The sequence below is a fragment of the Peromyscus eremicus genome, chromosome 3 (assembly GCF_949786415.1).
Source record: "Peromyscus eremicus chromosome 3, PerEre_H2_v1, whole genome shotgun sequence".
Lineage (NCBI taxonomy): Eukaryota > Metazoa > Chordata > Mammalia > Rodentia > Cricetidae > Peromyscus > Peromyscus eremicus.
This window is the reverse complement of record NC_081418.1, coordinates 156,736,278-156,752,420: the sequence shown is the minus strand read 5'-3', so window position 1 is coordinate 156,752,420 and position 16,143 is coordinate 156,736,278. Positions and strand designations below refer to the sequence as shown.

The window sequence follows — 16,143 nt, the reverse complement described above, 5'->3', positions numbered from 1 at the left end:
ATCCCAGCACTCGGGAGGCAGAGGCAGGTGGATCTTTGTGAGTTCAAGGCCAGCCTGGTCTATAGAGCGAGATCCAGGAAAGGTGCAAAGCTACACAGAGAAACCCTGTCTCGAAAAACCAAACAAACAAACAAAAAGTAAAATGCCTGCATGAGCTTTTTCCCACAATATCTCCCCCAAATCTGCTTGTGTAGATCACTGACTATAGTATTTTATGTCATGCCTCAAACACTCCTTTGCTTTTTAACGTAGTAATTGTTAACATGTTCATCCCTCCCAATCCCCACCTGTTTTCCTGTAGGTACTACTAAAAATTTTAGACCAATACAGACAGAAAGAATATGTAGCTCCCCGTGTTCTTCAGCAAGCATTCAACTATCTCAACCAAGGGGTTGTTCATGCTGTGACCTGGAAGCAGATGAAGCCACATATACAGGTTAGTGTTGGGGTGGCTCTCTAAACCATTGTCGGTTAAGTTGAGTTTTCTAGAGAAAGTAGGTATTGTTTGATATTTTATACTTATGTTTTATGTATTATGTTTTATATTTAATCTCTGTTTCCACTAACCATAATTTCTAACAAGTGCAATCTTATATTATGAAGGGCTTCCAAAGTTTAAGCATTTGAGAAGAGAGAGATCTTCAGATTGTGAGTTGGGAGGCTTGGAGTCAGGTGTCACTTGGTTGTTGATTTAGCCTTGGAGTCTGTTCTGTTAAGGCAGATCATGTTTTTTTGACCCTTGTGTGAAAACATTTTGAAAGCTGCCAGCAGGGCTTTACAAAGAGAGTGTTATTTTGCAGAAGATGCAGTCTGATAAATGACTTTTCTTTTGTGGATATACACCAAAAGGGCAGCCTGCCTTCCTCCCTCCCTCCCTCCCTCCCTCCCTCCCTCCCTCCCTCCCTCCCTCCCTCCCTCTTTCTTTCCTTGGATTCAGTTCTTTAGCAAAAGCTGAAGTTTTGTTTTATTAAAAACAGCTTTATTTATTTTTATTTTTATTGAAAAGTTTTATTAAAACTGCTTTATTAACGGCTAACCCTGTTTTTAATACCAACTGTCTTTTTTTAAAGACAGAATTCAGCATTTTTATTTGTCATAATTAAAGAACAAATCAGAATGGAAAATGATGGACTAATAATATATACATTTTATTTGCACATAAATATCTGGGTAATTTAAAGTATTAAGAACTGACTCTCCACTTCCAATAAACTGTGAGTTCTTAGTGTAAAACATTTTTTTTCCTTTTGAGACAAGGTTTCTCTGTGTAGCAGCCCTGGTTGTCCTGGAATTCACTATGTAGACCAGGCTGGCTTTGAACTCACAGAGATCCACCTGCCTCTGCCACCTGAGTGCTGGGATTAATTCATGTGCCACCACGCCAGGTTTAAAATTTTTTTTGTCGCCTTTTGAGATAATAGCCCAGACTGACATTGAACTTCCTATGTGGTGGGGGATGACCTTGAGCTTCTGATCCTCTTGTCCCTGCCTCCTAGGTTGAGATTGCAGGCATGCACCACTGCACCTACCATGTCTGGTTTATGGGGTGATGGGGATTGAACTAAGGGTTTTAAGAACCTCATGCATGCTAGGCAAGTGCTCTGTCAACTAAGCTATATTCCCAGCCTGTTGTTCTTAAATTCTGTAAGTTGGTATGTGACAAGAAAATCAGTTGCTTTACTGTTCATGGTATCTAGGATAGAGTTTAGGTAGGTAGTATTATCTTTTTTTTTTTTTTTTTTTAAACAATATCTTGCTATATAGTCTGGCCTTGAACTCAACCATTTTTCTTCTGCTTTCTGAATGCTAGGATTACATTTACTACCAACCCAGCTTTGGTTAGCATTATCTGAACACAAGTCTTATATATGTAAGACTTTTTAAAAAATAATTTATTTACCTTTATTTTATATGCATTGGTGTGAGGGTGTCAGATCATGTGGAACTGGAGTTACAGACAGTTGTGATTATCCATGTGGGTGCTGGGAATTGAACCTGGGTCCCCTGGAAGAGCAGTCAGTGCTCTTAACCATTGAGCCATCTCTCTAGCCCCATGTAGTATCTTTTAAATTCGTGAATTGTGGACTCTGTAACTATTTGCCTACTTACTATGATCAAATAGTGGTAATTTCTTTGCAATTACTGTTTTCATTTTGTTTATACCTGTAAATGTAAGGGTGACATGAAATACAAAATAGCATCCTTTTCTTTGGCATTATTTTTATATGGCTTTCACATAGAAAGTTTCAGGAAAATACTAACCTTTAGGCTGAACTTCAACTAAGTGATAAGAAATAGTCCATTTTTTTTTTAAGATTTACTTATTTTTATTTTGTATGTATGGGTGTTTTGCTGCATATTTGTCTGTGAACTGTGTGCATGTTTGGTGTCCAAAGAGGCCAACAAGTCTTTGGCTCCTCTAGAACTGGAGTTAGAAATGATTATGAACCTTCATGTGGGTGTTGGGAATAGAACCCAGGTCCTCTGGAAGATCAGTGAACCACCTCTCTAGCCCTCGTCCTATTTCTATGTGAATAGTTACTAGAACACACAGGGGCCTACTTGAGCTTAGCTGCTGTTCACAGGCTGCTTAGGGAACTTCCTCTCTGAAACACACAGCAGCTGTGGAGTAGAGTACTGGTGTTTTGGAAATGGAAGCAGAAAAGACACAAATATTGTTGATGTATTGATGATTAGGACCAGCATGGACACATGAAGCATTTTAAAAATGAGAACTATAATAGTAAATATAGCCCTGGTGGCATTTTCCATACAAGAAATCAAGGTGTGTTCAATGTTGATCTGTTAGTGAAGTTCTGTTGTTCCTGTCCTTACTTCAAGGAACATCACTTGCGCTGGTCTTTTCTGCTTCTTGCCTCCAGCTTCTAAGTGTTCAGTTTGTCTGAACTTCAGCTATTGCTGTCCTCTCTGAATGTGAATGCAGGCTGAGAAGGATTACTGTAACTGGAAAAACTAATGTGACCAGTCTTGTTGGAATGGCCTGTACCCAATTGTTTTGTTTGTTTCTCATCTTAGAGTATCTCTGAAGATGTAATTTTTTCTGTGATGTGTTATAAAGACGAGGATGAAGAGCTGTGGCAAGAAGATCCGTATGAGTACATAAGGATGAAATTTGGTAATTGAGATGAGTTTTCCCTCTGCAGTTCCTAGATATATAAATGCAACTAAATTTATGTTTCTAAGCAGTTCTGTTCTGTATGATGAACTATGAAATTTAGAAAAGTTTGATGCTATTTTTCAACAAGGAGCTTGATGCTTTGGGTACAGGAGACAAAAGAAGCCTTATTCACTCTTCTGTCAGAGATAAGGCCCTTGCTGAGTGATTTGTTACCCAGGCTGTGTGGCTGAAATGGAGGGACCACCTTTTCTGTGCTGTGTTACCACATAGCACTCATTCTGGGATAATTTTGGGTTTCTGCACATTCAGAAGCACCTCAGTTTAATTTGCTTTCCCCTCCTTTGGACTACATATTCCACTAGGAATAGGATTTCCTTCATTGGCCTCAGAGTATGTGACCCATTCTGTAACACGAATCTTAAAAGGTCTTATTAATAAAAACACTCAGGAGCCAGATATTGAGGTGATAGCTGAGAGATCAGAGAGACAGAACAAGCCACAGCTAACCTCACCTCGCCAACTTCTCAGCAGATCCTGTTTCCTCAAATTGGAAGCCTCTGAGTCCTCGTCGGAATGGATCTCAGCTGAACTGCTGCTAAAAGCCTAAAAGCTTAAAAGCCTAAAAGCCTCAAGTTCCTGGTCCTCATGCCTAATATACCTTTCTGCTTCCTGCCATCACTTCCTGGGATTAAAGGCATGTGTCTTTCTCAAGCAAAGACATGAGATCTCAAGTACTGGGATTAAAGGTGTGTGCCACCACACCTGGTTCTGTTTCTAGTGTGGCCTTGAACTCACAGAGATCCAGACAGATCTCTGCCTCCCAAGTGATAGGATTAAAGGTGTGTGTGCCACCATTTTCTGGCCTCTATGTCTAATCTAGTGGCTGTTCTGTTCTCTGACCCTCAGATAAGTTTATTGGGGTGCACAGTATATCATCCACATTTCCCCTTTTTTTGTTTAAAAAAAGTTATAACTAATATAAGAAAAAGTATATACAATAAGTATATAATATATACAGTCAAGAATTACATTAACAATGTCCAGTCCATTAACATTTGACAAATTCAGACAAAAAATTTCATTATTTATCCTATTTTGGTGAGTCCAATACAAAGTTTATATATAATATAAAAAAATCCAATCCAATGTAAAATATTTAAAACAAGTAGTTCCTTTTAAAAAGTAGAGTCAATAATCTACCTTTTTATCTTATCATATCCATATTCTCTCTTTTTTCTTTTCTGAGTAGATTCAAAAATCTACCTTTTATCTTATCATTTCTATACCTTCCCTTTTTTCTTTTTAGAGTAGATTCAGTAATCTATCCTTTTATCCTATTATTTCTATGCAAAAAAAAAAAAAAGATCTTTGGGGATCTTTTTGGCTTGAATCTTTCTAGAAGCTGTTGAACTGAGTAGGTTGCCTGATAATGACTCCCCCTTTCTCTGGATACAGCCCTGTGCAGATGTTATTATGTGTAAGTCTGTATCCCATAGCTAAGATATATCAGAGCAGGAATGTTACCATACTTATTTGCTTTATTTTATATTCTTTTTTCCTTTCTCATGTCTGTTTCTCCTGGTCTTGATTGGCACCAATCTGCCTTTAGTAATGTTGAAGTAAAGATTGCTAGCTGAAGGTGCTGTGAGAAAGCTGTTTTATTTGTTGAGTCAGTTGTCCAAAGTTCCAAAGTTCAGCTTAAACTCCTGCCAGGGCCCACCTTGTGGGACCCGAGTCACCGAGCTGAGCATGCTTTGATTCCAGGAGGAGCATCCCTTCCTCTCAGGAAAACAAGGGAAGGAGCGATATTGACCATCTCCATTCTCTCTTCACTCTGCCTTTTCCTTTGAAGGTCATTGTCCCATGCAGGATTTGTTTCCCTCTCTTCCTGTGTCTGCCTCTTGTTTGCTTTGACAGAGGCGTGAAATCATTCTTCCTCCTGTTTAAGGCTTTTTGAAATAGGGTCTCACTCAGTTGTCCAGTCAGGCCTCGAACTTACTATGTAGGCTGGTCTCAGACTCCTGGCAGTTTTCGTGACTCAGCTTTCTGAGTGCTGCATTTATAGGTCTATACCATCTTGCCTGGAAAGGTGTGCTGGGATTGAGTCTAGGGCTCTGTGTGCTAGGTAAGTAGTCTACACTGAGCTAACCTCCAACCCTAAGGCATTCTTCAGATGGTTAACATTTTTTTTTATTTTTTATTTTTTAAGACATTTTTATTTATGTATGTGTGGATGCCCGAGAAGGTCAGAAGAGAGTGTTGTATTCCTTAGAGCTGTAGTTAGAGGTGATTGTGAGCTGCCTGATATTGGTGCTAGGGAACTGAACTTGGGTCCACTGGAAGAGCAGCAAGTGTTCTTAACCACTGAGGCATCCCTCCAGTCCCAACTTAACTTCTCAGCCTCCCTCCACCCCATGTTAACTTCTCAGCCCTCCCTCCACCCCATGTTAACTGCTCAGCCTCCCTCCACCCCATGTTAACTTCTCAGCCCTCCCCCAACCCATGTTAACTTCTCAGCCTCCCTCCACCCCATGTTAACTTCTCAGCCTCCCTCCACCCCATGTTAACTTCTCAGCCTCCCTCCACCCCGTGTTAACTGCTCAGCTTCCCTCCACCCCATGTTAACTTCTCAGCCTCCCTCCACTCCATGTTAACTGCTCAGCCTCCCTCCACCCCATGTTAACTGCTCAGCCTCCCTCCACCCCATGTTAACTGCTCAGCCCTCCCTCCACCCCATGTTAACTTCTCAGCCCTCCCCCAACCCATGTTAACTTCTCAGCCTCCCTCCACCCCATGTTAACTTCTCAGCCTCCCTCCAGCCTATGTTAACTTCTCAGCCCTCCCTCCACCCCGTGTTAACTGCTCAGCCTCCCTCCACCCCATGTTAACTTCTCAGCCTCCCTCCACCCCATGTTAACTGCTCAGCCTCCCTCCACCCCATGTTAACTTCTCAGCCCTCCCCCAACCCCATGTTAACTGCTCAGAAACCTAACTGAATACCAACATGATTTAATTAATTCTTTGTTTTGGAAAAATGATATCTTTGTTTTTGTTTTTTTTTTAAATATAACAACTAGTAGGTCTGGCATCTTTATGGCATAGTACAATAATAAAAAACAAACCCTGTCATGTTTGCTCTCAACCTAATTGCTATAGTGGGCATCTACACATTTCACCAACTGTGGCTGGAGAGATGACTCAGCAGTTAAGAGAACTGGCTGCTTTCCCAGAGAATCCAGGTTTGATTCCCAGCACCCACAAAGTGGCTTACAACTGTCTGTAACTCCAGTTCCAGGGGGTCTGACACTCTCTTGTGGCTTCCCTGGACACTGGGCTTGAATGAGGTATACTGACATTCTTGAAGGCAAAATCTCATACACATACAATTTTTTTAAATTTACAAGTTGGTGAGAAGAATATTGGTAACTGAAAAAAATCATTGAAGAGCTTTTCCCTTGTTCATTTTCTGCTGGCATGGTCGAGTGGTCCTTCCAGTCATTTGATCGCAGGGAAGGAAGGATATTACTGCATTCCTGTCTTAAATATATTGATTACTATTAAAATTGATAGTTTTATCATATTCTGTAATCAGATTTGTTCCAGTTCCCAAGAATAATGTTTTTAGATTTGGTAAAAGCTGACCTGAGCTCAGGCTTTGATATTGTAGAAGCCTAAAGTGATGCCACAGCAGCATCCCGGTGCACCTGTGCCTCAGCAGCTGTAAGGTGCAGCTCTGAGCAGGATATGAAAACAGTACTGTGTAGTTTGTAGTATAGTGCTCAGCATGGAACAACTCTTTTTCCAGGGGAGGGGGGAAGGGGCTTTGGAGACAGGGTTTCTCTGTGTAGCCCTGACTGTCTTTGAACTCGCTCTGTAGACCAGGCTGGCCTCAGACTCATAGAGATCCACCTGCCTCCGCTTCCTGAGTGCTAGCATTAAAAGCATGCACCAGCACCACCACCAGCAAGTTTTCAAATTCTGGATCTCATTCTGTAGACCAGGCTGGCCTCGAACTCACAGAGATCTGCCTGGCTCGGCCTCCTGAGTGCTGGGATTAAAGGTGTGTGCTACTACTGCCCGGCTAAGTTTTCAAATTCTTAATGAAACAGCCTGTTATGAAATTGTGGAAGTTTTCATGGTATTAAGTGTGGTTAAGTACTTTGGCATTCAACACATAGTCTGTTGAATGCTGTAAGGTGCCAGGCCTTCCTTAGAACTCTTCCCTGCTGTTCCCACCTGCTGTAGTACATCCATGCAGTCTCTATTTCTTAATTCTTGCCATGTGAGCTTCTGTGTTTGAGTCTTCATTCCTAGATCCTAGAGCAGTTTCTGCACATGGAACACTGAGTAAGTTTTGTTGCATTTTGATAGAGGTGAAGTACATTCTCTGTGTTCAGGGAAATAGATACCTGAGCTGTATTTTTTTTTTTTTGTTTGTTTGTTTAATCTTGTCACTTGAGAGGTTGAGCACATGGTGTTTGCTAAATGTGCTAAATCATTAATTAGATTATGCATGAAAAACCTGAGACCATGACCTTAGCATCTTTATTCTGTAATTCACTGGCCAGGTTTAAAGTCTATATAATAAAGAGTTGTGTTTTTATTAATAAGATTTATTTTGACATTTTAGATATTTTTGAAGATTATGCTTCTCCCACCACTGCAGCCCAAACCCTGTTGTACACAGCTGCGAAGAAAAGGAAAGAGGTATATAGCTGTTTTCAACTGAAAAGTAGCTTGTGTTGATTTGATGTTCTAATATGTCCTCAGTATTTAACAATTTATGTCCGCATTACTTACAACCTATCACTTTAAATAGTTTTTTTCCAAGTAAAAGATTGAAGTATCTTTGATACCTTTCTTCTTGAGTTTATAGTTGATGAATAAAACACAATAAAATGGCTTTAATCTTGAAAATTAAATTGAACATGCACATCGTATTCAACATGGTGGTGATTAGATAGAGATTCATGCAGATTGAAATGGATTTTTCTGTTCCTTTAGGTGTTGCCAAAAATGATGGCGTTCTGTTATCAAATACTAACAGACCCGAACTTTGACCCTAGGAAGAAAGATGGAGCCCTGCATGTGATTGGTTCCCTGGCTGAGATTCTGTTGAAGGTTAAGACTATCAATTTCTTTTTCTCATATGTTGGAAGGTATTTGTGTAGTGTATGTGTGATAGTGTGTGTGTTCATGTGTATACACATGTGTTTTGGAGGCCAGAGTGAGGTGTCTTCTGTTACAGCTCCCCACTTTATTTATTTTTGTTGTTTTTCCTACTTTATGTGTGTGGGTGTTTGCGCACGCACGCGCGCGCGCATGTGTGTGTGTGTGTGTGTGTGTGTGTGTGTGTGTGTGTGTACCACGTGCGTGCCTGATGCCTGAAGACACTAGAAGAAGGTGTCAGATTCCCTGAAGCTGGAGTTAGAGATGGTTATGAGGTACTACATGAGTACTGGGACTGAACCTGGGTCCTCTAGAAAAGTAGCCAGTGCTCTTAACTGCTGAGCCATCTCTCTAGCCACTATTTATTTGTTTTTAGACAGACCTCTCATTAGCTTAGAACTTAGCAATTACTAGACTGGCTGGCTGTTGAGCTTTGGGGATTTGCCTGTTGCTGTGCTCCCCACCACTCCCATGCTTAGATTACAAATATGCACTGGTACACCATTACTCCTGCCCCATTTGGGGATTTCAGTTCAGGTCTTCATGCTTGTATGGCTTACAGTTCACCAGCTGAGCCATTTTCCCAGCTCAGATGATCAAAATTTAATTTAACTTAAAGGTGTGAAGCTCAGGTCAATAAAAGCATGAAAATTCCTGGTGACTTGCTCTGATTGATTGGCTTTACAGTAAATATCCTTTCCTTTGTAACCTACATACACTTTAAAAAAATACATTTCTTATTTTCTGTTTGGGATTTAAAAATATTTTTAACTACATTTTTCCAACATAATATTTTTATTGACTGTTTGGGAATTTTACATCGTGTACCCAATCACACTCTCTTCTAGTCCCCCCAAGTCCAACCCCTACACAGCAAAAGAAGGAAAGCTTTTACTACATTTTATTTATTCATTTTGAGTGCATGTGCATGTCCCTTTGCATGTGTGCCCCACAACACAGGTATGGAGGTCAGAGGACAACCTGTGGGTGCTGGGAGTCAGTTCTCTCCTGTGGAGATCAAAGTCAGGTGATCAGCTTGGCGGCAGACGTCTTTATTTGCTGACCATCTCACCAGCTCTATCACCTACTTTCTTAACTAAAAAGAAAATTTACTTTTGCCAGTTTATCAGTGTGAAACTATAGCTTTGTAAGAAAGATCTGAAATGATTTTAGTGTGATTTCTTCTTTCTACAAAAATAAATTAATATAAAATTGTTCTAAGATACTATTCCTGACTTGTTTGAAAGATGCAATGTGTAGATCAAACAATTTTACAAAATTGGGTGTTAAATGCAAGTCACTGTAAACACACTTTTGGGGAAGTGGCTATTACATACGATGCAGTCATTAGCCGCTGAAATTGACTTTCTGTTCTTTTTTTTTTTTTTGACTTCCTGTTCTTAACAGAAGAGTTTATTCAAGGACCAAATTGAGCTGTTCCTACAGAATCATGTATTTCCATTATTATTGTCTAACCTGGGATATCTTCGAGCTAGAGTAAGTTTTCGTTACATCTGTTATGAATATTAAGATCTCACCTGTAGGGTAGTTTCTGAAGTGAATGTGATGATTTGTTAAAAGATTTCATGTGTGACACTGTCACAGGGCGCTGTCGTCCATGGCTGTCCCCTGACACTGTCACAGGACGCTGTCGTCCATGCTGTCCCCTGATACTGTCACAGGGCGCTGTCATCCATGCTATCCCCTCACACTGTCACAGGGCGCTGTCGTCCATGCTATCCCCTCACACTGTCACAGGGCGCTGTCGTCCATGCTGTCCCCTGACACTGTCACAGGGTGCTGTCGTCCATGCTGTCCCCACACTGTCACAGGACGCTGTCGTCCATGCTGTCCCCTGACACTGTCACAGGGTGCTGTCGTCCATGCTGTCCCCTGACACTGTCACAGGGCGCTGTCGTCCATGCTGTCCCCTGACACTATCACAGGGCGCTGTCGTCCATGGCTGTCCTGACACTGTCACAGGACGCTGTCGTCCATGCTGTCCACTGACACTGTCACAGGACGCTGTCATCCATGCTGTCCCCTGACACTGTCACAGGACGCTGTCGTCCATGCTGTCCCCTGACACTGTCACAGGACGCTGTCGTCCATGCTGTCCCCTGACACTGTCACAGGACGCTGTCATCCATGCTGTCCCCACACTGTCACAGGACGCTGTCGTCCATGCTGTCCCCATACTGTCACAGGGCGCTGTCGTCCATGCTGTCCCCACACTGTCACAGGACGCTGTCATCCAGTCACTAACCCTTTTTTATTGCAGTCTTGCTGGGTGCTGCACGCATTTAGTTCTCTGAAGTTTCATAATGAGCTCAACCTCAGAAATGCGGTTGAATTAGCCAAGAAGAGCCTGATTGAAGATGAGGAGATGCCTGTCAAGGTTGAAGCTGCCCTTGCTCTGCAGTCACTGATTTCTAACCAGACTCAAGGTGATGATGATTATGTCTTTTTTTTTTTTTTTTTTTAAATAAATGGCCTTACATAATCTCATTCACTTCCTTCCTTAAAGGAGATTTCTAAGCCTGAGGGTCCAGAGTTTAGATTCCTTGCCCCCTTGTGCCTGTTTTAGGAGCTCTGTTAATTGTGGTTTCCAGTTAACAATTGCTGGGTACTGGGGTAAGCTGGGCCTTACGACACATGGACCAGCTTTGGTGCTCTCTGACTGGCCACATTGGGCTGGGAAGGTATCCAGCAGCTTCTCTCTGAATAACGAAGCTGACAAGGCTCTAAACCTGTCAGGCCTTCGTTTCTCCTGTCTCAGTTTAAGAAGCTAGATTGGATAGCACCAAGATTCAACTCCAGGGTCTCTGTGGTTCTACCAGTTCAGAAAGTAGTATTTCTAGTGGGTAATGACACAGGTATTTTGTTTGTTTGTTCAAGATCCAAATAACCTTTGCAAGCAAGTTCAGCTTTATGAGAACATGAGCTTGTGTCCTGTTTTATGGGGGAGATTAGATGAGGTGTAAAAACCTGCTGGGGGGTGGGGTGGGTAGAGATGGTCAGGATGGGTCAGCCCCCGTCAGTGCTGACCATGGTATCTGTAGACAGGAGTTCTCACACTTGTCATGGGGATCCACAGTCAGGCTGATAACACAACATTTGTACAATTAGAATTTCTCAGGGTGAGGGTGCAGAGCTATTGTTCTTTGGGGCAAGACAGCTCTTCCTTAGGCAGAACACCACACCCTGATGCTGTGTGTGTGACTCTAGGAAGGTTACTTAATACAGCTTTGTAACTTGCTCATCACAGCACAACAACATCTAGAGCCTTATCTAGGAGTTACAATGTATGAGTGACCAACTCTTGCTGATTTCGTTTATCTGACTGCATTAGCCAAGGAGCACATGAAACCACATGTGAGGCCTATCATGCAGGAGCTGCTACATATCGTCAGAGAGACAGAGAATGACGATGTCACCAACGTCATCCAGAAGATGATATGTGAGTACAGTCAAGAGGTGGCCTCCATCGCTGTTGACACAACCCAGCACTTGGTAAGTGTTGGATGACTTCTGCTGGAGAGATGTAACAAGCCTCTTCACCCCAAATAAATAGGGCACTGATGACAGAATGAAGAAATGATTCTGTTCAAGTCTAGCTTAGTGAACCAGTGAGTCAAGGCAGCCACATCACTGAAAAGCCTGTTCTAAATGGGTGACTATAAGCTGCATCCCTGGAGCCCTTGCATCATTTTAAGGCAGCTCCCTCTCTCCCCAAGCACTTGCTGTCTTTATAACTTGGAGAGGAGCCTTGTGAATCTTAAGAACTTTCTGAATTCCCTTTTGTGAACCTTGTAAGTTTTATTTGCTTCCTGAGTCTTATAAGCCTTCTCCTTCCCTCCACTTCCTTTAAGAGGAAATAGCCACATAGCAACAGTAAGAATGAGCTAAGTGTATACTAGTTTGGTAAAGAATCCTTAATGGGGGCGGGAGAAATGGCTCAGTGGTTAAGAGCACTGTCTGCTCTTCCAGAGGACCTGGGTTAACACCTACCTGGCCGCTCACAACTGTCAGTAATTCCAGTTCCAGGGGATCTTATACCTTCTTCTGGCCTCCATGGCATTAGCCATGTGTGTGGTGTACAGACATATATGCAAGCAAAACACCTATACATATTTTAAAAAAAGCCCTGAGGAGTCTAAATAATGCCCCTCCCCCCAATTAATTAAACTCCAGAATTTGGAGTTGAGTTTTATTTATAAACAAAATCTTAATATGATCATATTTGCCTTAGTCATTAAGATATTCCTGAGGCTGGGTTGATTAGCCTTAAATTAGCCCCATTCAGGATAGTCCTTTCACCTGTAATACCCTGCAGAGCCGTAATGACACTCTTTACGCGAGCCTTCTGAACTCTTACTTTTGCACTTGGAATTGGAGTTTCATTTCCCTTCTTTGGAAAATTTAAAGTTTATTTTGATTGTATATGTACATTGTGTGTGTGTGATGCAGAATGTGGAGGTGAGAGGACAACTCTGTAGAGTTGGTTTTCTCCTTCCACCTTTATGTGTGTTCTGGGGATTGAACTCCTGTTACTTACCTTGTGTGGCAAGTGCCTTTTCCCACAGAACCATCTTGCCAGTCCAGGAGAATGTTTTTTGTTGCCTCTTTGATAAAAATTTTCCTATTTTCTCTCCTCTTCTATACTTCCAGTGGAGTACCAGACTGAACTGAGTCCTACTCCTGGACCTTTTCTTCTCTTTTTGTCTATGTCTGTTTTTGTTTCATTTTCTGAATGATCTTTGATTTCATCTTCTAAATGTCCTGTCACATCTTTCCTTTTAGAAACACTTGTTTTCAGTGTTTCTAGATTTTGATTTTGTCTAAAGATAACTAGAAGTTAAATAAATATTAGTCAATGGCTATAATAGCTAATATGTGTTTCATGTTGTGACTATAATAATGCAGAAGGATGTTTATATAAGCGTAACATGATCTGTCATTGCAAGAAAAAAGATGATTTAGCTAACAAAGTGTAGAACTTAGTGTCTGAGAAATGCTAGCATTTGGGCATGCGGCACTGCCTCTCTGCCATGGTGCATTGGTACCAGCTAGTGAGTATTCTAATGTAATTTTTACAGGCTGAGATATTTGGTAAAGTTCTTCAAAGTGATGAGTATGAAGAAGTTGAAGACAAAACTGTCATGGCTATGGGAATTTTACACACTATCGACACTATCTTAACAGTTGTGGAAGATCATCAAGAGGTGGGATTCTTTGTGTTTTATTATAATGGTTATATTAGCTGAAATTTATATGACCAGTGGTTCTGAATTTTTGTCTTTTTAGCTTGATGTGTGTGTGTGTGTGTGTGTGTGTGTGTGTGTGTACTCGCCATGGCATGTGCGTAGAAGTTAGAGAACAACTTTTGGGAGTCTGTTTTCTTCTTCCATTGTGGGTTTTGGGGACTGAACTCAGGTGGCCAGGCTTTTTGTGGCAAATGATTTTTTTCCCTTTAATTTATTTTTTAAATTTATGTATTTGTTGTGTGTATATTGAATGTATGTGCACATGTATGTGACTGCCCTTAGAGTCCATAAGAGGCATTGGATTCCTGGAATTGGAGTTATACGCATTTGTGGGCCACCTGTAATAGGTGCTGGGATATGAACCCAAGTCCTCTGAAAAAGCAGCAAGCACTCTTAATCATTGAGCTATTATTTCTCCACCACTATGACCAGTGATTCTCACCAGCCTGAAGTCTTGGTATTAAAGATTTATATTTAGTTATATTGATAAGTTTTAAAAATTGTCCTTACTTCAGCATTTATGCAGGAGGATTACAAGTCCATGGCCAGCCTGGGCTAGGTAGTGAAATCCTTTCTCCAAACACACAAACAAACAAATTGAATTTCTCTCAAATTTTAAAGTAATGTATTAAGATGATCGAGGAGGGATGTTACACATTTATTGAAAGTTAACAGCATAAGCCTTTGTATTAATCTGAGTCCAGGTCATCATATCTACTGTGAATTCCAGATTGAACAGAATAAGGGACTTGCCTTCTAGGAACCCACAGTCTAATCTTAGTGGAGAAGAATGGAACCTTCAATCACAGTGACAGGCTTTAGTAAAGGAGTAGAGTTGTAATGCAAGAGTAATTAAGGACAGTAACAATGGGAAGGAGTAAGCAGGAACTTGAAGACATCCAGATTCCAGAGGAACATTGATCTATAGAATTAATTTTTTGAGACAGGGTGTCATGTCACCCAGGCTGACCCCAAACTTACTCTGTAGCCAAGGATGGCCTTGAACTCCTGATCCTCCTGCCCTTACCCCTTTCCTTTGTGCTGGGACAAAGCAGGTTTATATTGTCACATGCTTTTTATGCAGTGCTGGGGGATGAAACCCAGGGCTTCAGGCATGCTATCACTCCACCAACTGAGTCACCTAAGGCCCAGGGATAAGAATTTAGACATCCTGTTCGGGGATTACCCCTTAGTTGGCTGGAGAATGCCAATAGGTAATGGAGTCTCCCTTGCAGAGGCAGAAATGAGGGTCAGGAGATTTAGGGTTATTGTACTTGTCAAGCTGGTCGGTTATGGGTCTAGATTTGTCATTTGGCTATTCTTGTCACACATCAGCTTTTCCAACCCACAGTCTACCTGGGTTCTCCTTTCCAAGTGGAACATGGCCGTTCCTTAGTCAAGATTAGCCATGTGTTCATTGCATTTTTGAGCACAGGCTGCTGTGTTTAGCAGTGAAAGATTTGCTCAGTAAGTGAAGGTTTGGGAAGCAGGTACCAGCTCTTTACAGTGTGCTGTTAGCCTTGTGACTACAGGTTCATCCCGTGTTTGTGAGGCACCCAAGGGAGATTGCTGAAATAGTGCAGTGTTACTCTGCTGGACGCTCCTGCACCTTAGGGCTTATGTGAGGTTTTAATTTCCATATTCAATATTTTATTTTTCTCTTTTCATGTTGAAACTCTGGTCTACTTGGTAACAGTGAGTTTGACCAAATCATCTTAGAATAGCTATACTTAAGCTAACTATACTTCTTTCACCTTGTATTTTCAATTTCATGAGACCTAAGAAATTACTGAATTCAGTTTTCCCAAGTATGGGTATGGTAAAGAGAGCAAACTGCAGGATTATTTTGAAAACAATAGCATTTTGAATGTGGTGATATTGTGTTCCCCTAAATATTGTGCACCCTAATAAACTTATCTGAGGTCAGAGAACAGAACAGCCACTAGACAGACATAGAGGCCAGAAAATGGTGGCACACACACCTTTAATCCTATCACTCGGGAGGCAGAGATCCACCCGGATCTCTGTGAGTTCAAAGCCACACTGGAAACAGCCAGGCGTGGTGACACACGCCTTTAATCCCAGGAAGTGATGGCAGGAAGTGATGGCAGGAAGCAGAAAGGTATATAAGGCGTGAGGACCAGAAACTAGAAGCTTTTGGCTGGTTAAGCTTTTAGGCTTCTAGCAGCAGTTCAGCTGAGATCCATTTGGATGAGGACTCAGAAGCTTCCAGTCTGAGGAAACAGGATGAGCTGAGGAATTGGCAAGGTGAGGAAGCTGTGGCTTGTTCTGCTTCTCTGATCTTTCAGCATTTACCCCAATACCTGGCTTCAGGTTTGATTTTATTAATAAGACCTTTTAAGATTCATGCTACATCTTGCCTTTTGCTTTATCTTTTTGATCTTGATATTAATTTTTTTTTGAGACAGGGTTTCTCTGTGTAGCTTTGGAGCCTTTCTTGGAACTCACTCTGTAGCCCAGGCTGGTCTCGAATTCACAGAGATCCGCCTGCCTCTGCCTCTAGAGTGCTGGAATTAAAGGCGTGTGCCACCACCACCCGGCTTGATC

General features: G+C 41.6%; 1 protein-coding gene across 2 annotated transcripts in view; it reads left to right on the top strand.

The window, feature by feature from the left end:
• Ipo8 (importin 8) overlaps window positions 1–16,143 on the top strand; it is a 67,295-nt gene that overhangs the window by 27,553 nt on the left and 23,599 nt on the right. For both annotated transcript variants that reach the window (XM_059256414.1, XM_059256413.1), the window contains exons 9-16: window positions 302–436; window positions 3,037–3,136; window positions 7,770–7,846; window positions 8,144–8,260; window positions 9,716–9,805; window positions 10,590–10,755; window positions 11,661–11,821; window positions 13,408–13,533. In XM_059256414.1, coding sequence (XP_059112397.1) covers window positions 302–436; window positions 3,037–3,136; window positions 7,770–7,846; window positions 8,144–8,260; window positions 9,716–9,805; window positions 10,590–10,755; window positions 11,661–11,821; window positions 13,408–13,533 — 972 coding nt within the window. The remainder of the gene's footprint in view (window positions 1–301; window positions 437–3,036; window positions 3,137–7,769; window positions 7,847–8,143; window positions 8,261–9,715; window positions 9,806–10,589; window positions 10,756–11,660; window positions 11,822–13,407; window positions 13,534–16,143) is intronic.